Source organism: Elgaria multicarinata, chromosome 18, assembly GCF_023053635.1.
Source record: "Elgaria multicarinata webbii isolate HBS135686 ecotype San Diego chromosome 18, rElgMul1.1.pri, whole genome shotgun sequence".
Lineage (NCBI taxonomy): Eukaryota > Metazoa > Chordata > Lepidosauria > Squamata > Anguidae > Elgaria > Elgaria multicarinata.
This window is the reverse complement of record NC_086188.1, coordinates 1,084,487-1,106,053: the sequence shown is the minus strand read 5'-3', so window position 1 is coordinate 1,106,053 and position 21,567 is coordinate 1,084,487. Positions and strand designations below refer to the sequence as shown.

Sequence of the window (21,567 nt, the reverse complement as noted above, 5' to 3'; positions counted from 1 at the left end):
AAAATTGTGTCTAGATACTTAACTTACTGAACTGCTTATCGTGGTACCAGGCCTGCTAGGAGTGCTTCATCAGGTCCTGAAACAAGAGATTAAAAATTTACATGTATTATTAAAAGCATTTGTTTAAAACTTCTGATTTACTATTTTATAACTCAAATCACTACAAAAATACAATTAAGCTGTAATACAAATAAGCTATACAAGTAAAGGCTTTGATTAAAAGTTTCTGAACATTTCAGTTTCTTTTCACTGCTCATTAACAAGTGTATTATCTCTTCTACACCCCAAGTTAATGGCCCCAGTGTTCAGAAGGGCTGAGATCTCACCTTTATGGCATTTTATCAGTTGTTAGAATTATTTTAATACCTGCAAACAAATGAGTTAATTAACACATGTAAATAATGGAGGCTATAATATGTGCAGGTGTGTCCCACAAATATCTTTGGGATGTAAGCATGTTTGACTACGCTTTGGATTATTGTTGGATAGTTTCCCCTAATTTAAGAGCCTCCTGTGCATGTAAGAACTGTGCACCCAAATGTGCACATGGTTTGTCTGTGTTGTGAGATAACCAAGGCAGATCCACCATTCACCTTCTGTAGTTTAGCCCTGAATTCTCTTGGTAAGTTTAATCAAATTCACTGGTACTTCTGACTGTATAGGTTCAATTTGTAACACATTCTGAATGTTAATAAAAACATCTCCAGCCAGCTGAGGTATAACTTTCAGCTTTTAATTAGAAATGCAAACAAAATTGTGATTACCTTTTAATACTTCATTCCAATACCAGTAGTACAAAATACGTGCAGTCACCTAAAGAAAAATTAAACACAGCAAAGAGTACTTAAGCCTTGGAGGGAGTGTTATTAATTTTTCTGTGTTTGTTTATATATAGTATCATCAAAGGTGCTATTTAGATTGCATTGCACGTTCTGGAGCCAGCAGGGCTGGCTGGGGAATGCTGGGAGCTGTAGGACCTTGTGTGTGTGTGTGTGTGTGTCTAAGCAATGCACAGGCTTGTGCCTTTATTTAACTGGCCTGTTGCAAAACTTACCTTCAGGACGAGCAAAGTGGAAGCTTTTGTTTTTCAGGTGGCCTTTCGCCACTTCTGCTTTTCTCGTGTTCTCCCTCAGTCGTCCTTCCCTCCCTCTCACCCTCCCTCCCTGCCATCTTTCCTTGAGAGTCCATTTCTTTTTTAAAACAAAAAACAAAACATTTTATGTTTAAAATTGTAAAGTTTTTAATTTATAAGAACGTTTAATTTATTGGAGACATTCAAGCAACTGCAAACGCTCTGGTCCAAAACGCGCAGTGCAATCAGAAAAATAAAAAAGATAAACTCGCCCCACAGTTTTTCTGCACATTCCCACGTGCAGAACCACCCATGCACGGCGCGTGCCATGGACGCATGCGCAAAGGTTTTGCGCCCTCCCCCGTCAAGACTCTAAAAGCCTCATAGAGAAAAAGACCTATCGAGTTCACTAATGCCAGAACTTCCGGTAAAAAATTGTAAGCAACCAATGGACTATGATCCTTCGCCCCCCCCCCCACCCATGGGATTAGGCATGAAGAAAACCAGTTCCGTTCTAGAGCGGAAGTGGCGACGGCGAGGGGCGGTAGTTTCTTAGCAATTACAATTTTTTCTACCTCTATCCGAAGTAGGCGTGGTCAGAACCTATGAGGTGAGAGGCGGGGAAAACGAAGCGCGGAAGCGGATGAGGACCGAAAAGAAAGTGCCATAGAGATAGGTGGAGGACTAGATCGTCTCCCACGCTATCAGCTCTATGGACTTCACTTTGTCGCGGAGCTTGACGTCACTTCCGTCGCGACTCCAACCACAGTCCCAAGATGGCGGCGGCTGCGAACAGTCGGTGGCTGCGGAGCTGCTGCGCCCTGTTCAGGTATCTCTAGAAGCCGCCTTTCCCCTCTTCCCACCCGCCCCTTCCATTTTGCCCCCTTTGCGACCCCACCCCAGGCGGTCGCGGCCTCCTCCTTGACCTGCCTGCCTAGGGCGGCTTCCCCGCTCCGAGGGCTGGTCCCTGGGTTACGGAGCTTCAGCGTCCCTTCCGTAGAAGCGGGCCCGTTCCCTCTTCAATAGGGTGACCGCATGGAAAGGAGGACCGCGCTCCTGCAGCTTTAACAATTGTGGCGAAAAGGGAATTTCAGCAGGTGCCAGTGATAAGCGGGCAGCCCCTGGTGGAAATCCCCTCTCCACCACCACAGTGAAAGCGGCAGGAGTTATACTAGAGTGACCAGGTACAAAAGAGGGCAGGGCTCCTGCAGCTTGAACTGTGGTGATGGAGAGGGGATTTCCATGCATACAAATCACACCTGTTGAAATTCCCTTTTCAATACAAACATACAGGAGCCCTGTCCTCCTTTCCAAAGGGTCACCCATCTCTCTCCTTCTTCCTCGGGCTCGAATCGCCCACTTGCCCTTTTGGAGAAGATCTTCCCTGGCATAATGAGCCATTTCCTTGTATTTGGACATGGTGGAGAAAGAATAAGAAGCCCCTTAATGTCAAGAACGTTCATTACGATCTGCCACAGAGCAGCCTTCCTCCACCTGGTGCCCTCCAGATGCTGCCTGGGGGGTGCTGGAGTTGTAATCCTACAGAAGTGGAGAAGTGCCGGCTTGGGGAAACCTGCCATAGAGTAATTAAGTGTGCCAAAATAACACATCGCATTCTGGAATTAGTACTCGTTACACGTGGCATTGATGGTTTGGAGTAAGTTGCGGGGTGGGGAGAGACACTTAAAATAATATTTTGGTAAACAAGACAACTCAGCATAATACAGACAAAAATTAAAGGTCCTGCTAATCTATTTTTTAGTTGAAAACACGTACAGGTTGACTCAGACCTTGCCAATTACTTTTTAATATCAGGGCTGCAACAGACATGGCCCTGTTCAGTCTCCTAACACTTTACTGCTTGAAATGAGGGGACGGTAAGCAGGACTTTCCTGGCAGCTGTTAACAGGCGGAGGGCTCCAAAAATGCTGGCTGCATGTTTCTCTGTTTAGCTGGCTGCTGCTCTTGTACCTAAGAGGGATGTCTTTTCTAGGCGGAGTTTTCCAGTCCTGGCAAGCGTGAGGACTCGCTGTATGTCAGGATTTAAGGGACCATGGAACAAAGTGGCAGCACTGGGGTTTGGAATAACCTTGTCTGCAATTCCTATTGCACAGGTAATACAACTTGGTTAAGTGCCAGGATAGAAGCTACTCCTCAATTTTTTGAATCTATTCTTTGACAGCCTCATCTACCTTTATTTTCCTTCTTGTTCCTCTTTGCAGTCTCTGTGCATGATGCATAAGGGTTCTGTGCCCGTGCAGTTTGTGTCAGAACTTTTCAGAGCTCTCTCCCAATACTTTTATTAAACATGAAATTTATTAAACTTCATGTCACTTACTCTATTTTAAATCTCCCCCCTTTGCTACATCCTTGCATCTGCATCTCTCCTTATCTGCAGCTGTTTAATCTGTCAATAAATGAACCTCTGATTTCTACTTCTCTTTCACATTTCCTCTTTCGCTTTTGTTTCCCCTTGTCATGGTGTCTTTTCAGACTGCAAGCCTGTGGCCAGGATTGGTTTCATTTTAACTGTGCATCATCCAGTAGTTGAGGCACTCTTGTTGCTACTGTTATATTTTTCTCAATAAGAAAGTTAAGTTTTCTGATGTGAAGGCCATATACAGCTCTGCAGAATTCAGTGATAGCAAAAAATAAAAGGGTTGTGCTGCAGCAGTTTACCTTAAAATAGAATGTGTTAATGGAACTATTAATGATGTTTGGGTGGTCATGGGGTTCAAGTAATACTAGAGCAAGGCCAATTATATTTTTAATATCAAGGATCAGTCCAGTTACCCTTTTTCTTGACTTGACGTGAAATTTATTTATTTATTTATTGCATTTCTATACCGCCCAATAGCCAAAGCTCCCTGGGTGGTTTACAAAATTAAGTATAAAAAGTATAAAACAATAAGTAAGTTTAAAATATGATGTAAATATTGTGACTATAGGGAGAGTTTGTAACAATGAATCGCTATGGGTGGCTTTGTACAAGCCATTATCCCTCACTGTAATGAACTTTATTTATTTATTTATTTATTTATCATACTTATACCCCGCTCCTCAGCCAAAAAAGGCTCTCGGAGCGGCTTAAACTTAGCAAGAAAGACAGTCCCTGCCCTCAGGCTTACAATCTAATAAAGACATGACACACAAGGAAAAGGAGTCAAGGAGGGAGGGAGGGAGGGAGGAGAGAGAAAGAAAGAGAGAGAGAGAGAGAGAGTCCAGCAGGAGCAGGCCCCGATGTTACTTCTGCCTGCTCCTGTCCCCTCAGTGTTTCTTTCTCAGGGTTCCTGCAAGAGCAAAATGAGATGAGGATCAGAAAACTCTGTGTACTCGGGAAATGTGCCAAAGGAATGAAAGGAAGTGATTACTTCACTGTTTTCCAAAGTAGCCCCAGCCCCTTTTCTCCCAGTCATAAAATAATACTACCACAGGACATGTTGATGGCTTCTAGCTTTGCCAGGAGGGGGACAAATTCATGGGGGAGATGTCTGTCAGCAGCTATTAGCCACGAACCTCCAGTTCCAAGGGCGTCATGCCTCTGAATGTCATTTTCTGGGGAGCAAGAGCCAGGGCCTGCTTGAAGGCTTTCCAGAGGCAATCCTCTCAGCTGCTGTGGGAAACAGGATTCTGGAGTAGACGGACCTTTGCTGTGATCCCAGCAAGGCTCTTATACTGGTCTTGTTTGCAGAAGATGTGCCACGTGACCCAGAGTTCTGTTAATCCTTTTGTTCAGTCTGCCCCATCCTAGTGCCCTGTACATGCATTGGACTACATCTGGAGGGCACCAGGTTGAGGGAGGCTGTTTTAGTTGAACTAACATGCTTTTTTAAAAAGAAAAATGTTGATGGCAACAACACGTGTTTCCTTCTCCCCAGCCCTGAAGAGCTGTTGTATTTGGAAAGTAACCTGAGGCACAACATTTGTCTTTCAGAAACACGATCCGAGTTCTCTTAGCAATGAAGCCTTGATCCGGAGAGCGGTCTCTTTGGTAACCGATAGCACGGGGACTCTTCTCTCCCAAACGACGTATGCATTAATTGATGCTTTAACAGAGTACACTACGGTAAGAAGCTCCTCGCCTCTGGAGACTCAAATTCTGTGGTACGATTTGAATGCAACTGCAAATTAAATTTAGTCAACCATATGCTCCTTTTAACAAGTCAGGTCTCTCTTTGCAGGCAGTTTACACATTGCTGTCACTGTACCAGAAATATACACACCTCCTTGGGAAAATGAATTCCAAAGAGGAAGATGCAGTTTGGCAGGTGATCATTGGCGCTCGAGTAGAGGTAAGAAGCCCGGGCTTGATGGAGCCTGCCCTTCTAGAGCTGGTGTGATCCAGCATACGGCAGTTCTGGAATTGGGACCCGAGAGGCCTGGATTCAAATTCCCTGCGTTCTGACTCGGAGTCAGCTTGACCAAACAGCTAGATCAAGATCAAGTACAGACGTGTGAAAAAGAAAGTACACCCTCTTGGACTTGTATGATTTTACATATCAGGACATAATAACAATCATCTGTTCCTTAGCAGGTCTAAAAATTAGGTAAATACAACCTCAGATGAACAACAACACATGACATATTACACCGTGTCATGATTTATTTAACAGAAATAAAGCTAAAATGGAGAAGCCATGTGTGAAAAAGTAAGTACACCTTTCTCACTGTAGAATGATGGACTTTAAATTGTTTGGAAACGGCCTTATAACCCTTCCCAGATTGATGGGCAGCAGCAATTGCTTCTCTAAGATCATTGCTGATGTCTTTCCTCCTTGGCATTGTGTTAACACACACCTGAACGCTCCAGACCAGCAAACTGAAAAAACTTTGGCTTTTATAGAGGTGGTCATACTTGCTGATGATCAATTAATTATGGGCATTTGGTTAGCAGCACCTGTTTGCTACTTAGCATCTTAATTCCTATGGAAGCAGTAAGGGTGTACTTACTTTTTCACACATGGCTTCTCCATTTTTGCTATGTCATGTGTTGTTGTTCATCTGAGGTTGTATTTACCTAATTTTTAGACCTGCTAAGGATTATTATGTCTTGATATGTAAAATCATACAATTCCAAAAGGGTGTACTTTCTTTTTCACACAACTGTATATGTTAAAAACCATTCAGGTAAAATAGTGACAAAGCTGTAAAGTCAAATGAAAGTAACTTGTGAACCATGTTGAAGGTGTGCCTAATAAGAGCTCTATTTTATTTAATTGGCTTATAAAATGCCAGTTTATTTATGTTGGGATAACCATGTTCAGATGGTGTTTATAACCGTCTCAATGTGGTATTTGGCTTTACTTAGATGACTGCAAAGCACCAGGAGTACCTGAAGCTGGAATCCAGGTGGATGACTGCCTTGCGCCTTTCAGAGATGGCAGCAGAAGCAGCTTATCAGTCAGGTAGTGTTCCCTGACGCATATCCCCCTCATCACATGCAGATGGAATACAAATAATGAATACAACTCCCATGGCCCCTAACAATTGGCCATGCTGGTTGGGGCTTGACAGGACTGGGAGTATAGAACAGTCAGATCATTGCTACCCCCCTTGCCTTAGTTTCTGTATGCTTGGAAGGTTGTCATGCAGAGGAGGTCCAGGATCTCTTCTTGATCATCCCAGAGTGCAGGACACGGAGTCATGGGCTCAACTGACAGGAAGCCAGATTCCGGCTGGACATCAGGAAAAACTTCCTAACTGTTAGAGCAGTACGACAATGGAATCAGTTACCTAGGGAGGTTGTGGGCTCCTACCCTAGAGGCCTTCAGGAGGCAGCTGGACAGCCATTGGTCAGGGATTCTTTAAGGTGGATTCCTGCGTTGAGCAGGGGGTTGGACTCGATGGCCTTGAGCCCCCTTCCAATTCTACTATTCTGATTCTTTGCATGTATATCTGTCTATATAATGCAAGCCAATTTGTGGTGGTGCCCAGGGCACTTTTTCAAAATGCCTAATGAGCCCCCAGAAGGTTGGAGACCCCTGACTTAAACCATACTTAGAGCAGACCCATTGAAATCAATAGGCTGGAAACATTTCAGATTTAGCTTTTGATTTCAGTGAGTCTGCTCTATGTGTGAGAAAGTCAGGAACCAACCATGCCATAATCTTAAGAGCAGCCATGGAGGTTTGCCTAGACTTTGTTGGTCCTGTGTAAAACTGTCCTGACTTTTTCCAGGGGCTGATCAGGCCTCCGTGTCAACCCACAACCACATCCAGCTGGTGAAAACCCAAGTGCAAGAAGCACGGCAGATGTCGCAGAAGGCTGAGACTAAGCTAGCGGAAGCTAAAACCGAAGAGCTTCTGAAACTGAAGGAAGAGGAGCCCGTGCCGCCAACGAGTCAAGAGAGCAACATGGAGGAAGCGGAGGAAGCCTACCTTCGCGAAGACTGAAGGGGTCCCTGCCCTCACGGAGGCCACCTCTGCTCTGTTGCTCGCTGGGGGGGACAGCATGACATTAGAGGTTCTAGGCCCAGGCGGGCAGCTGCAGCTTCTGTTGCTTTACCCGTCTTTGGCTGCGGGACCTGAACTGTGGGACTTTTCTAACCTGCTGGCAACCTTTTTTTCTCTTTAAATACACAACTATGCAAATGTGAAAATCGCCAGCAGAGAGACTACAGATAAATAATAGGTTCCAATCCACAGGGGCTGTGTAAGAAAAATGCGTTGTGACGGCAATGAAGTTATGCCATCAATTGTACCTGAAATTTCAAGAATTGAGTTGCATTTTATTCCTAGAAATTCCTAGTTTATGTTTGTTTGTTTTCTAATTATGTGAACCAACACTGAAGCTAATTTTTAAAATAAAAAGTCAGAAGGCTGAAATTAATTTTATTTTCAGTTGAAGGAAGGAAACACTTGAGAGTGCCGTGTAGACAGGAGCTCAAATCCAGCACCGTTCCATTAGAGGGGAAAGGCACAAGCCGGCACGCCGCTCAAGGCCGGAGAAGCTGCTCCAAGCAGTGGCGCTCAGCACAGCCTGATGAGGCAGCAGCCCGGTCAGAGGCTCCCTGGATGAATGGGGAAAAGGGCAAAGGGGGTTCAGTGAGAAACAGACATGGAATTCCAACACATTTGGGACCCCCACGTTCTTCCCGGGGTCACTTGTGAGCATGGAAGTGGCATCGTTCCCTCCTCTGCTAGGAACGCTCACCTGACCCTTGCCCCTCCCTCCCTGACCCAGCCAAGTATTTTTCCTGCCGAAATGCCAGTGAAAAGCAAGATTAATGCAACATAAAATTCAGCCAGGTACATTATAGCTACTAGATAAGAATGAATCTTCCTATATAAAACACAATTATAGCAGTTCTAAATTGTGCCGTATCTATGTCAGTAGTGTTTGTACACCTAGCCTGGTGGCTGACAGTGTAACCTCTCCTGGAGGGGTTATCCGCAAAGAAGCCCCAGGGGTTCCTATAGATTACCTAGGCCTAATGAAACAGCCTAAGTACAGGTCAAAAGTAGTGCCTTGAACTATCTACCCAGGGCAAGGCGGCTTGTTGCAAGGGATGCTCACCCACCCTCACCCCGGGACTACCCCGTTTAACCACCTTACCTGCCGTGGGTTTCCCACCGCCCAAGGATTCTAAGGACTCCAGTTCTGCCGGCCTCCCCAAAGAGTTTCACAGAAGCAGTTTTCAGTATCCCTAGTTCTGGAAACTATGACTGTTATTAGACAGATTTGAAATTAGGTTAAATCTGTAGTCCACCCCTGCCCCAAGGGCCAGAGGCCACATCCTGGTTTTAGGCTCACGGGGAGCACGCTCACCTGTCACCTTTTTTACAAACGTACATTTTCATCCTACCTTACATGATGGAGCTCAAGGTGGTGAACTCGGGCGCTGCCAGGCCGTCTCCCCGTCAGGCATCGATCGGCCAGGCCTTCGCTTCATGTCCCCTCGGGCCGCTCCTCAGAACCAAGCGTCCCCTCGACAATTTGAGCTAAGAGGGCGACCGCACACCCTGGCTACGTGCACCAGGGGCCTTGCGCAAGAGGAAGGGGTCTGTCCGCAGGTCCCTCCCAATTCTGGAGATCTCCCTCCCCCTTACAGCTCCCCCCATTCAGCAGAGCCTCCTGACTGCAGTCTTTCCATCAGGTGGGTAGAGAGGCTGCCGTGGGGAGGAGGCAGCCGGAAAGCCCCCTTCTGCCAATACAGGTGATCCGGCGTAAAACTGGATCTAACCCAAGGATGGCAGAAGCTCTCCCTGCTGGTTGAAGTTAAGCAAAGAGAACAGATTCATTTCTTGCCCAAGAGGTTAAAATCTCCTCTCAACAGAAGTTTCCCCTCTGGGACCGCCACAAGCGAGAAAAAGAGAGCTAATAATAATAGGCTGGAAATCTATTTTAATAACAAGAGTAAGTAGGAGGAGGAGCAACAGAAAAAGAAGAACTGAAAATCCAAGACAGACTGACAAACAGAATATGGATAAATCCTCTTTAAACCAACAGCCAATCTAATATAAAATTTCACTCTGCCTCTATTTCTGTTTGGAAGGAGAAATATGGCCACTTACAGCAATCTTGGATTTTGGTGGCAAAGGCTGGATGGGGAAAACCTTGTCTAGTTCGGGAGGGAACTCCTTTCGGAGTAAGGGGATGGGTGCGGATTCTGCCTTTGGCAGTGGCTGCATCATTCTGGGCCTGCTCCCTCTGAAAATCTGAGGATTTGGGGGGGGAAGACACACCAGGTCCTCCCAGGTCCCTATGCAAAAGAAAGCAAGTCTGGCCTGGATCGCCCACCACTCCAACGAGGAAGCAAAGCAGTAGAATTTATTATTCCAGGAGCCCAAGTCCGCGGCTGTGCAACATACGCCCTGCCCTAGCTAAGGCAACCAACCGTCAGCCGTCACAGCCCGTCGCCGGTAGACAGAGCTCCGGGGAATTCACACCTGGGACGCCTGCCGATGGCCTTTTTAAAGCTGATCCCGTACTGCCCACAAAGCAGGAATTCCAGGGCTTTGGGCTACATTAGGATTTGTGAAGCCGACTTCCATTTCGTGTGCTGCACTTGGAATTCCACGGTCAGCGGGACCGGCTGGCTCAGCAGGAGATCCCCTCCTTCGGGGGAGTCCTTCTTCCTCCCCTTTCCTGCAAAAAGACAGACCGGGGGGTGGGGGGTGGACTGAGCCTCCACCCCACCTGGGGTCACTGGGACCCTGCTATCTTGGGCATGGAGTGTTCCCCCCCCCCCCGTTCCCTTCGACTGGGATCTAAAACTGACTCCGACGCCGTTAGCAAAACACTCAAATAAGCTCACATCTGAGGACACCTCAACCGACACCCCATCTCTTGCCGAAGCAAACGTGGAGAACGGAACGCACGCACGCACACACGCACAGACAGACCGACAGACGCACACACAGGCGATCCCCTGCGTTACCTTTGGCAGATGGCGTGGTTTTCCGGCTTGCCACACTCTCGGCCCCAGCTTTGGATTTCTTGTCCTTTTTTGCCCCCTTTTTACTCTCCTGCAGAGAGAGGGGAAACGGTTTTGAGTTTTATGAAATCGCAAAAAGGAAGCGCAGAAGCGTCATGCAGACGAGCCACTTTGGATCTGCCCCCCCCCCCCCCCGTTCAACCCAAGCGGATGTCCGCCTTCCGAGTCCCCTTCGACAACGCTCAGTACGAGGACCCACTTCAGCCACAGGAGGCCCCCCAGACGGAGCAGGGCCGTCTTTGCACCACGGGCAGCTGCCGAGCGGGCAGGCAAGATGGCGCCCCGCACCCCCGGTCCCTTCCAGCTCACTGGGCTTCAGCTCGCCAAAGGGCCTCATGGTTCTGGCTGTAATTCTAGAGCTTTCTGCCGTAGGGACCCGCTTTGGAGGCGTTGGCGTCCTCCGGAATGTGCCATTCATTTACCTCAGGGAGGCAGCCATCTTGGCCTATCTAACTGTCCTTTCTGGCTGTCTTTGTGAACACAGGCCTGGCAGCCGCTTCTGTCGAACGGGAGGCTGAAATCAGCACGACGTCAAGGCCGAAGCCAGCCAGCCAGCCAAAAGTTTTGAGGCCCCCCAATTGAGCATTTTCTCCTTACGGAAGCAACCTTGTTGCCTTCGTGGTTCCAAGGGAAAGTGTGTGTTCAACACTACTCAATGGGTTGTCAGATACCTTTTCTTTCGGCATTGGGGACGGAACGCGTAACTCTGTCACCAGTACGCCAAAATCGCAGACGGTCTCCACCAGCGACTCCCCGGCGAGGAGGCTTTCCAGGCTGACATGGACCGAGCCCAGGGTCTTCAAGATGGGGGGATCGCTCCGCAGCTCAGGAGAGGGCGATTTCTTCTTCTTCTTGTTCCCACCCTGTATGGATGCGATGTGATGTCAGAGAAAACCATTCCAGCTTATTTATAATTCAATTAACCAATGCATCTTACCAACGGTGCCATCCTGAAATGTAATTTGGTTTCAAAAGTCCAGTCCTCTCCACACAACTCTCCCACAAACGCAACATAATCTGCTAAGTGTAGATTTTTGTATCAGAAATGTCTAGAATTGGGTTTATTTTTGCTGTTGCGAGTCAGGAATCATGAGCAATACCCACCCACCCAATAACAAAAAGCTTCACTTCTCAGGCTACGACCCTTCGCACATTCACCTAGGACAGCCTTCCTCAACCTGGGGCGCTCCAGATGTGTTGGACTACTACAACTCCCAGAATGCCCAGGCCAGCTGGCTGGGGCATTCTGGGAGATGCAGTCCAACACATCTGGAGCGCCCCAGGTTGAGGAAGGCTGACCTAGGAGTACATCCCACCGAGTTCCATGGGCAGCCATCAGAACCGCCTGATGGTTCATCGCCTTTAAACTGGAGCTGGGCTGGACGTCCCGTCGAACAGAGGACCGTCCTTTGGCATCCTTCTTGGTTAACGATGTAGAAGTGGCCACCCGACCCGCATGCAACCCTCTACCCAGACTTACCTTTCCAGCATCTTTTGCTTTTCCCTTCTCCTCTTTCTCTTTGCCCTTTTTCCTTTTCTCTGCTTTCCCTTTCTTGGCTGGGCTTTCGTCTGGGGTGACGTTGACGGGCCACGAGACGATCTGTGAAGGCAAGAGAACATCTCAGTGCTGCAGGCGGACCGAGCACCTTCGTCCACCTGGGTTTTTACAATGTAGAAGCAGGACGGCGCTTTTCATGTTGCTGCGTGTCTGTCAACATTTAAAAATCCAAAAACTTGGCAGTCCAAAATCCCTATTTCCCTCCTTCATCCACTAAAATAAAGACAAATATCAGGGTAGATTTCTTTTATCCGGGCATCAATTTTTTATTATATTCTAAAAAAGGCAGACAAACACTTCATCTTGCCATGTTGTTAAATATGTTCCTACTCTGCTTGTAAATTCCAGTTGTGTCATCACCTGCCTGGCGTCCTAGTAAAGGATTTTAATAGGCATTATTTATGAAACTTTTGCTAAGCTTGAACAGCTAGGTAACTTGCGTGTACAGTCTTGCAAAGGAACTTAGAGCTGAGCGATTTAATAGTTGCAAGCAAGGTGTAAAGCTTACAGGTGAGCTCAGGTATTTCTCCCTCTCTCTCTCTCGGCCCAGCTTAGCACTTGGGACAATTTCCATAAATTGGTTACGTTTATCTCTTGGAGAGATTCGCCTTAACTATTACTAATTTTGCCTAGGAAAACACAACGGGTGTGAAAAATGGCAGGAAAACCAGGCCCTGCTGGGTGATCGATCTTTAAATAACGGCATCCGGGCTTCTCTGCACGTTGAAAGACATGTCGGGCTACTTCAAAGCGTCCCAAGCTCTGGGCTCCCATCCTGCCCCACTTCTTTGCCCGGCCTTGTCCCTCCCCAAAGAGAAAAGAAACCTCCGCCTGGGAATCAGCTACCTTTTCCTCTACAACTGCCACAGTGGTCCCAGCAAGAAGATAGGCCTTCAAGGCAACCGTGTCCCGGGTGAAATGCTCCTTCTTGTATTCACACTCTATGGTCTCAGCCCAGGGCTTCCGGAGGGTGGAATGAATATTCACTACACGGAAGAGAGGGGGGGGGGGTGAGCGAAAGCACCGTCTCCTCAGAACCAAGGTCCGTACATCCGTTTGGGGCCCGGCGGAGCCACACGGCTGCCCAATGAGGCTGCTGCAGGGAGGGAGGGAGGGAGGGAGGCCCTCGTCCGCAAGCAGAGTCCCGGTCCCGGAAGTCTCTCGGAAGCTCCGCTCTGTTGGGAAACAAACAGGGTGGCGTGTGGCCCCCCACCAGTTGCCCCCCACTGTCCTGAGAGTCCTCAGGAGCCTCCGCCTGGCCCAGAAAGGGCGCTGCTCCCGCAGGCCCCTCCCTCAAGGCCTGTGGAAGGGGGAGCGAGGGACCCACCACTCTCAGGGGGCAGCTCCAAGGGGCGCGCCGTGTCCGTGGCTGCGGGGTCGTGGCCTCCTCCTTCTTCCGGGGCTGCCACCGCCGGCGAGTCCACGTTCAGCGCAACTGGGGCTGGGCTGTGGTGGGACCCCTGGCCCTGGCAGAGAAGAGCAGCCAACGTCACTCCCGAGGGGGGGGGGGAGGGCGCTGTGGTCTGTTTTTATTTCCGTTAACGTTTTGATTACCTTGTATGCGGGAAGTTGCTCTGTTCTATTTTTTATCGTATTTATTTATTTATTTATTTATTTTATTTTATTTTATTACATTTCCATACCGCCCAATAGCCGGAGCTCTCTGGGCGGTTCACAAAAATTAAAAACATTCAAAGTATAAACAACAGTATAAAACCATAATATAAAATACAATATAAAATACAATCTAAAAGCTCAAAGGGCTTTTATATTGTATCGTAAAGGGCTTAAGTGGAAGAATGTGACGCCCTTCTTTGGCTCGCGGGCGGAAAGCGGTTCAGCAGCCCCGACGGAAGCTGCAGGAGGAGGAGGAGGAGGAGCGCATGGAAGAGCATGAAGCACCCCCCCCACTCCCGCCCTCCAGGCGCAAGGGCAAGGGAAGGGGAGCCTTTCAAAAATGCCTACCTTGACCGCTTCCTTTTCCTCCATCCTCTCGCCTCTGGCAAATTCGTAGGTCACGTAGTAGCTGTAGGTGACCACGGGGGCCTCGGGGCTGCCCTCCGGCTCCTCAGGGCCCAGGGGGCAGGGGACGCCCCGGAGGCGGCCAATGCCGACCGTCATTTTAGCATCACGCCGGAGCAGCTCTAGGGGAGGGGGGGGGCAACATGTTCACGGAAACGCCCGCTTGAGAGCAGAGCACGAGGCCTCCGGGCAGAGAGCAGAGCGGCCCGCCGGCCACGGAGCCAAAGCCGGGGAGTGGAGGAAGACGGAAGGGGAACGCCGGTCCTAATAACCCGCCAGGAGGGCGGCAACCAATCGTGGCCGTGGGGAGTGCGCCTGTTCGGCCGTCCAGCCAGCCACGTCCCCTCCCCCAGGAGATTCCATTCACTACTCCGTTTCCAGCCATTCCCTCAACCACAACAGTATTCCACGGCCAGTGAGCAAGAACATCCGTGTCCCAGCCAGCTCTGGATCATGGAATCCGCTGTTGTTACTCTGCTGGGGGGGGGGGTTATCTGTTCAGGGGAGCTGGAAAAAGACAAGCAGGCCTGGCCAAGGTCAGCCTGGGGAGGGCGCTGGGGGCTGCAGCAGGAGCCCAACGCCCCCCCCCCCCGAGTCCGTGTGAAGAGCCGGTGTCAGTAGAAGGCCGGGAGTGCCAGGGGCCACGCTTGAGCGCTCCCTCCTCCAGCAAAGACGCAGCAGGCTGAGATTCAGGCTGTTACGCCCTGCAACAAAGTGTTGCAGCACGGAGCGCTCCCTGCTCAGGATTCCAGCCGCAACCCTTTCCCCATCCCACTGGTTCTCCGACCTCCGCACAGTCTGGGGCTTCTTGCTGGCTCCTCCACAGGGCCCGGCCCAATGTGCCCCCCCAACCCAAAGGGGCGGCCCCCTCTCCCCCACTCACCCGGGCTGCTCGCCAGCTCAAAGAAGTTGTGCCTCTCGTCCAGCGTGATGATGACGTCGTCCAGGGCGCAGAGCTTGGGCAGGCGGTCGATGGTGAAGCCGCGGTAGCCGGGCAGCAGGGCGAAGGGGTTCCCCTGCAGCACCAGGACCCGGAGCTTCTTCAGGGTCAGCAGCTTGGAGAGGAGGCTCAGCAGGCGGGTGAAGTTGTTGTAGCTCAAGTCGAGCGAGACGAGGTTCGGCCTGAACGGGAGGAGCAAGCCGGCAAAGCCAGGCCGCTCCGGGTCATTGCCGCTGGAACGCTGAAGGAGCGACCCAAGGTGCTGCCGCCCCACCGACGTCGGAGCCACCAGCCCCCACCCGGCTGACCCCCCGCTGAACGGCCGGACGAGGCAGAGGCAGGGATTTAGGGGGTCGTACGAGGGCTGGTTCCAGGTCCTAGTGGGCTTTTAACGCTTCCCCTTCCGCACCACCCCTTCCAGTCTTCCGGAAAGCTCCAGCCTGCCTTCTCCCCCCCACCCCCATTCCCTTTGCCATGTGGGGCCACTGGCAGAAGCACTGGCGTGCCCCCCCTTGCCCCAGCCCTGCTCTGACACCACCCCGGCCCGCGCCCACCGCCCATCCACTGCGACAACGAATGCAGGATTTCAGGCATAGACGGAGGCCGATTGTCCCTTCAGCATTCTCGGGCCGGGGAGAGAGAAACATGGCCAGGCCAGGCCTGCCTCCTGACGGGCCGCGGCACGTACCAGAAAGCGTCCGTGAGGTACCGCTCCTCCGAGGAGCCCAGCTGGCCGTTGCGGCCCAGGCCCAGGTGCTGGAGTTGGGGAGGCGGAGGAGCGCAGAGGTCTTTCAGGCCGCCCACGGCGTTGCCACACAGCTCCAACACCTGCCCAGGGAGAGGAGGAGGAGGAGGAAGAGCAGAGCCATCGCGGGGGGCGGAGGCGGAGGCCGGCCGCTTCGCTCCGGGATATCCCACATGCCCTCCTTGAAGGCAGGGGCAGGAGGAGAGCCGGGCCTCCACCCTCCCTCCCTCCCAGGGGGAGCCCTGGGTCACACAGCACCCCAGAGGCGGTAGACCAGCCTTCCCTGGCCTGCAGCTCTGCCAGAGGTTTTGGGCTTTAGCTCCCATCAGCCACAGCCAGCGGGCAATGGTGAAGAATGCTGGGAGATGTAGTCCAGAACACAGAACCACAGAATAGTAGAGTTGGCAGAGGCCAGAACCCCAGGAAGGCACCCGGGCAAGGAAGGGGCGCGTCAGGCAGAGGGTGCTTCTGGGTGAGCTTTTGGGTGTTCCTGGCAAAACGCACGAGTCAAACGGGCCACGTCGACACTCTAAACTTAGGATTTATTGCATTTGTATCCCGCCCCCCCTGGCCAAAGCTCTCTGGGCGGTTCACATTCAGACAGAATGGAAATACAAGATATGCAGCACATAGAAGGTGGGCTGTTAGTGGGCCCGCGTGTGTGGATTAGTCAGAAAAAACACAGGCAGGCAGGCAGGCAGGCGTACCTGGATGGAATTGGGTCAAGCGCTTGAAGGATTTCTACGTGGAAAGAAAGGGGCACCACGGGGCCCTATCAGCAACCCCCGCCTGCCGCGCCTGGAGAAATGGGTCTGCCGGTGCTGCCCCTCGGTTTCTTGCCCCTTGCAGTGGCGGCGGCGGCCACCACGGGAGGCAAGTGGCCCTCCGCCACTCCCTGCCCCGGGGCCCGGCGTGCTCCCGTCAGCCTCTGGCTTGCTTCCTCCGCCGGCACAGCGGCCCTTTCTTTCCTTCCACTAACCTTCAGCGTCGGAGGAAGGTTGGTGGAGTTGATTTTGCTGATGCGATTTGCGCTTAGGATGAGCTCTTCCAGGTTGGGAAACTTTAACAAATCCACGTCAATTTCAGTCACCTGGGAAGAAGGTAAACAGAATGCAAACACGTCGACGGGAGCCAAAGTGCACCCAAAGGCCATCCAGTCCACCCCCTTGCTATAAAGCAGGCGCGTCCCCCACCCCTACGGGGCACACTGAGCCCCACGAGGCAGAGTGCCGCCGTGTGCTGCTCCCGGCAGAGCGCCGGTGCGCCACAGGAAAAGAGGAGCGGCCTCCAGGTGACTCGAGGGAGCGAGCCAAGCCACGTGGAAAGCAGAGGTCAGACTCCATTTCCTGGACTCCACGCTGTCACCGTGGCTGGACGCCCCCGGACCGCCGGCCATCTCTCTTGGAGCGCCAACGTCAGCGGCCCAGCGAGGCCTTTGGGCCACTCACGTCTTTGTTCACGATTCGGAGCGACCGGAAGTAGGAGAAGATGAAGCCGCGCCGGATGTCCCGCGGGGACTGCACCGCCAGCTCCCGCAGCTGCTGCTCGGCGGGGCTGCAGTCCGGCGGCGGGGCCCAGGGCGAGCCCAGGCTGCTCAGGTACTCCGTTAGCGCCTCGGCCGTCTCTTCGTCAGCAGGCACGAGCCGGTCGCGGGGGGGGCGGGCCGGGGCCTCGCGGGGCACGGGAAACCGCGGCTGTCCTCGGCGGGAAGCGGGACTTGTTCTGCACAGGGTGCGAGACAGGGGAGGGAGGGCAGCGAGGAATGCCTGCTGGGGGCGGGGCAGAGGGGAAAGGCGCGCGGTTGGGTGCCCCGACCCCTCTCCATTTCGTCCTCGCCCCACCCTGTGAGGTGGGCTAGGCGGAGAGCCGGTGTCTGCCCTGAGTCACCCGGGGTGCTTCACGGCCCACGTGGGGCTTGATCCCGGATCTCCCGAGTCCCAGGCCAACGCTCTCCACCGCTGCACCACACTGGCTCTCTTGCCCCCAGGGCCCCATTGGATTATTGCTCAGGTGCTGGTCGGTTTTTAATCTGCCCAATAACCAACGTTCTCTGTGTGCGTTACAAACAGCTGCAAGGCTGAAATGCCCTGCAGGCACTTAAAAGTATAAAATACCATACAAAGCAAGAAACAGCCCAGGAATCGACGAAACGGCCATAAACGTCTAGAGCTGGGCCTCTGAAATGCCTGACAGAAAAGACTTTGCCTGCCACTGCAGCCCTTGGGGAGGGCATTCCGCATACAGGGGCCACCACTGAAAAGCCCACCCACCCCGATCTAGCTTCGCCTTCTGCCAGGGGCACCCAGGGGAGGGCTTCCGGAGATGACCTGAGGGTCCAAGCGGGGGGCGGTGCGGTATTTTGCCACGCATCTCGTATCACCCTAAAGAAATCTGAAAATGGCACCTGGTGGGGTAGAGTTTATGTTCCCCAAAACCGCACAGCATTTCTTCTTAAGACAACTGCTGTATTGTTGTTGCTGCTGTTATTATTACGCCTAGTATTGAACCCTTTTGAGTTGTCCACACTCTTTGCAACCCCCTCGTGGCCTCCTGCAACTAAGCCCACAACCAGCCCTGGCCTGAAGCCCCTGGGGATTGGGGCCCCGTTGAGGCCTCCCTCCGCTGCCCACCCCCTGCATCTAGCTCTGGGCTGCAAGCGCCTTGGGGCAGGGGCCTGCCCTCGCTTCCGCTCCCTGTAACGCCAGGCCCAGGGATGAGGCCCCGTAACGAACGCAAGGAATCAGTGACACTGCCCCCCCCCCGAACGCTGACCGCCGCTCCCTCGGCCCTGGACACCACCCCACCCCACCCCACCGCCAGGGCCGTGCCTTTTCTCATGATCACGGCCCTGCTGTGGCTTTCCAAAACCAGTACCGAAAGGGGGCTGACAACCCTGCAAGGCAGGCCTGTCCTAGTCATGGTCTCTGTATCAATTCCTAGCAGAGGCGCTGGATAAACCCGGGGACGGGCCCAGTCGTGCTCTGAGCTGCTAGAACGACACCCCACCTCAAAACCCGGGGCGAGGGGCTCCGGGAGGGGCGGAGAAGAGAGCGGGGGTGGGGCACCCGCCCACCCTCCCTCCCTTACCCAACTCCCTCTTCCGCAGGGAAACTGGTCCAGGCACAACTGGCGGAGATGCTCCCAAAAGGCAGCCGAGGCGCTCAGCCCCGCCATGGCTCCCTCCGCGCGGCCGGCACACCGCCACCGCCACCACCTCCTCCTCCTCGCCCAGGGAATTCCGCAGCGTCCCCCGTTGCTAGGAAACCCACAGGGTTGCTAGGAGACGCCGTGGGGTTGTTCTCCAAACGGAAGTGGCCTTTGTGGTGCAACGGCGGGCCGGCTTTACGTGCAGAGCGGCACGGGGCGCCCCACTTCCCATCGCTTCTCCACCCACCCACCCCGGCACTCTCACCCAGGAGCGCGTCCCATTGGATTCGACAGAGGTTGACTTCTGAGACAGGGCTGTCTCAGGGCTGGCTGAAGGTGCCCTGGGCTTCCCCAACCTCGCGCCCTCCACGGGGGCTGAGCGGCGGAGTCGCGGCCTCAGGCCGAGCGAGGGCCAAAAAAGGACGCGCCGCGTACAAAGCGCCATTAAAAGAAGGCGCGGAGGGGTCTCTTTTCAATTTGACATCATTCAATGTGCCTTGAAAGTGGAAGGTGGGGGGGGGGGCAGGGAAGGGCGGTGTGGGGCCAGGGACTGGTCCCAGCGCCGCATGCTTGACTGGAACAGCCTAACACAGTACAGCACATTCAGCCTCTGTGTCACATTGGCAGGAGAGAATGGCAGCGAATTGCAGCCTCTCAATTTTAAAGCTATACATTAAAAACAAACACAAATCTGTAAAACTTTATAAGCTGGATGTGCTCTCCTAGTGGTGATTTGTTTCGTTTGACTAACACAAATACTTCTTTAAATATTGCCGTTTTGGGCTGGCGCTATTGTCCTTTGTGCTACAGACCCGGCTTCTCACTCCCTGAAGCCGCCCCCCCCACCCCGCCTCCTGTATTCCCCCCCACCCAAAGCGCCACGATTCCCTTTCTAGCCGGGATTTCTCGCCCAACGCCTCCCCACCCCCAGCTCCTTTTTGCAATGGCTTCCCACGAAACCGGCGCCATCCGCACGGAGCCCTACACGAGACTGCGTGCTTAATCACAAACCGTCTGAAGATGAAAAGACTTCTCTATGGCTTCTCCTGTTTCCTTTGGAGGAAAAAAAATATCTCCCCCTAGGGTGAGTAGCTCTGCCATCGCCCCAATTTGACAAAGACCCAGTCGCATGAACCCACTGCTTTGCGGGGGGCTGGGCTTGGGGGGTCCCAGTGACTTGCGCGCCTCGCTAAAGAGCCGAACACGACACGCGCTCCCGCCCAGCAGCTCTTCCAGCATGCTATGGGGCCGTGGGGCGCAGGTCGTTCCTGAAGCCGCGTGGAAAAAAGAAGAAAGGGGCCCCGTGTGCTGGCGAGCCACGACCTTCGCTCCTGAAAGAGCCAGTAAAAACAGCAGACCTGCTAAAAACTCAGCAGGTGAAGCTTTTATCGGTATGCAGATAAAGTAACAGCAAAAATTAGTTTCGGGGTAAAGAATAAAGTGTTGGTGATCACCTTTAAAGCCCTGCGTGGTTTGGGTCCAGGCTACCTGCGGGAGCGCCTTCTCCCGAACAATCCGCCCCGCGCACTCAGGTCCTCTGGGAAGAATCTACTCCAGTCAGCAAAAACTAGATTGACAACTGTTACCCAGAGGACCTTCTCTTCTGCCGCCCCCAGACTGTGGAAGGGCCTGCCGGAGGAGATTCATCGGCTTAACGCTCTCTCTGAGTTTAAGACAGCTTTAAAGACGGATCTCTTCCGGCAGGCCTACCCAGTCGACTTTTAAGAAGTCTAAAAAGGTTTTAATCATGTATTGGTTTTATGTTTTTAATCAGTTTTATGCATTTTATGTTTTGTATTCAATGTTGTTCCCTGCCTCGATCCAGAGGGAGTGGCGGGTAAGAAATAATAATAATAATAATAATAATAATAATAATAATAATAATAATAATATAATACCGCGCATGAATCCCGCACAGCAACTGCCACGGGAAGGGGCCACCCGCCAAGGCACTGCATTGCCCCTGTGGCCGAAGGGTCACGTGGTGTTTGTACGGTTATAGTGGCAGCACATGCTGCAAGGCACACTCTAGTGCTGCAGCTGCGGGAGAAGTGTGTGGCCTAGTGGTTACAGTGTTGGACTGGGAGTCAGGAGATCCAGGTTCTAGTCCCCACTCAGCCATGGAAGCTCACTGGGGGACTTTGGGCCAGTCCCGGACCCTCAGCCCAGCCTCCCTCACAGGACTGTTGTTGTGAGGATGACATGGAGAGGAGGAGGAGGAGGAGGAGGGTCACGTACGCGGTCTTGGGTTCCCTGGAGGGAAAAAGGCGGGATATAAATGTTATACAGAAAGAAATAGGAGGGGGCACGCTGCCATTTCAGTCTGAATATTTTTTTTCAATCCACTCTCTACACACAGACACCTTTCACAGATGTGTAGGAACTCAGTTTTAAAAATAAATTGTGTGGTTCTTCACACCTGTGCAGCTGTGTATGTGAACACCGGAAAAGTAATAATCAGGAATTTCCTGCCCACCAATCCCATCAAAACTCTTGCAAAGAAAGAGGAGCAAGATGGCTGGGAAAATGGAGAGAAACTAGAGAGGTTGCGGCACCATTTATGGCTTCTTAAAAGAATTCCGATAATTGCATCTTTGCAACTGTGCAGGAATAGTTTGACCAAACATTTGTGGCTGTTGAAAACTGC

The 21,567-nt window shown here is 52.1% G+C and overlaps 2 protein-coding genes across 2 annotated transcripts; one reads left to right on the top strand and one right to left on the bottom strand.

Moving 5' to 3' along the window:
- Window positions 1-1,837: 1,837 nt before the first annotated feature.
- On the top strand, window positions 1,838-7,896 carry DIABLO (diablo IAP-binding mitochondrial protein). The gene is made up of 6 exons (XM_063143740.1): window positions 1,838-1,901; window positions 3,066-3,186; window positions 5,007-5,138; window positions 5,254-5,364; window positions 6,381-6,477; window positions 7,250-7,896. The coding sequence occupies exons 1-6, from the start codon at window positions 1,849-1,851 to the stop codon at window positions 7,462-7,464; spliced, it is 729 nt and encodes a 242-aa protein (XP_062999810.1). The 5' UTR covers window positions 1,838-1,848; the 3' UTR covers window positions 7,465-7,896.
- Window positions 7,897-10,005: 2,109 nt separating this feature from the next.
- Window positions 10,006-18,947, bottom strand: LRRC43 (leucine rich repeat containing 43). The gene is given in 13 exon segments (XM_063144310.1): window positions 10,006-10,159; window positions 10,452-10,539; window positions 11,180-11,371; window positions 11,989-12,108; window positions 12,913-13,052; window positions 13,394-13,532; window positions 13,978-14,210; window positions 14,972-15,210; window positions 15,717-15,856; window positions 16,753-16,863; window positions 17,222-17,465; window positions 17,467-17,495; window positions 18,861-18,947. Coding segments are annotated over 13 exon segments (1,887 nt in total). The 3' UTR covers window positions 10,006-10,034.
- Between the last annotated feature and the right edge of the window lie 2,620 nt (window positions 18,948-21,567).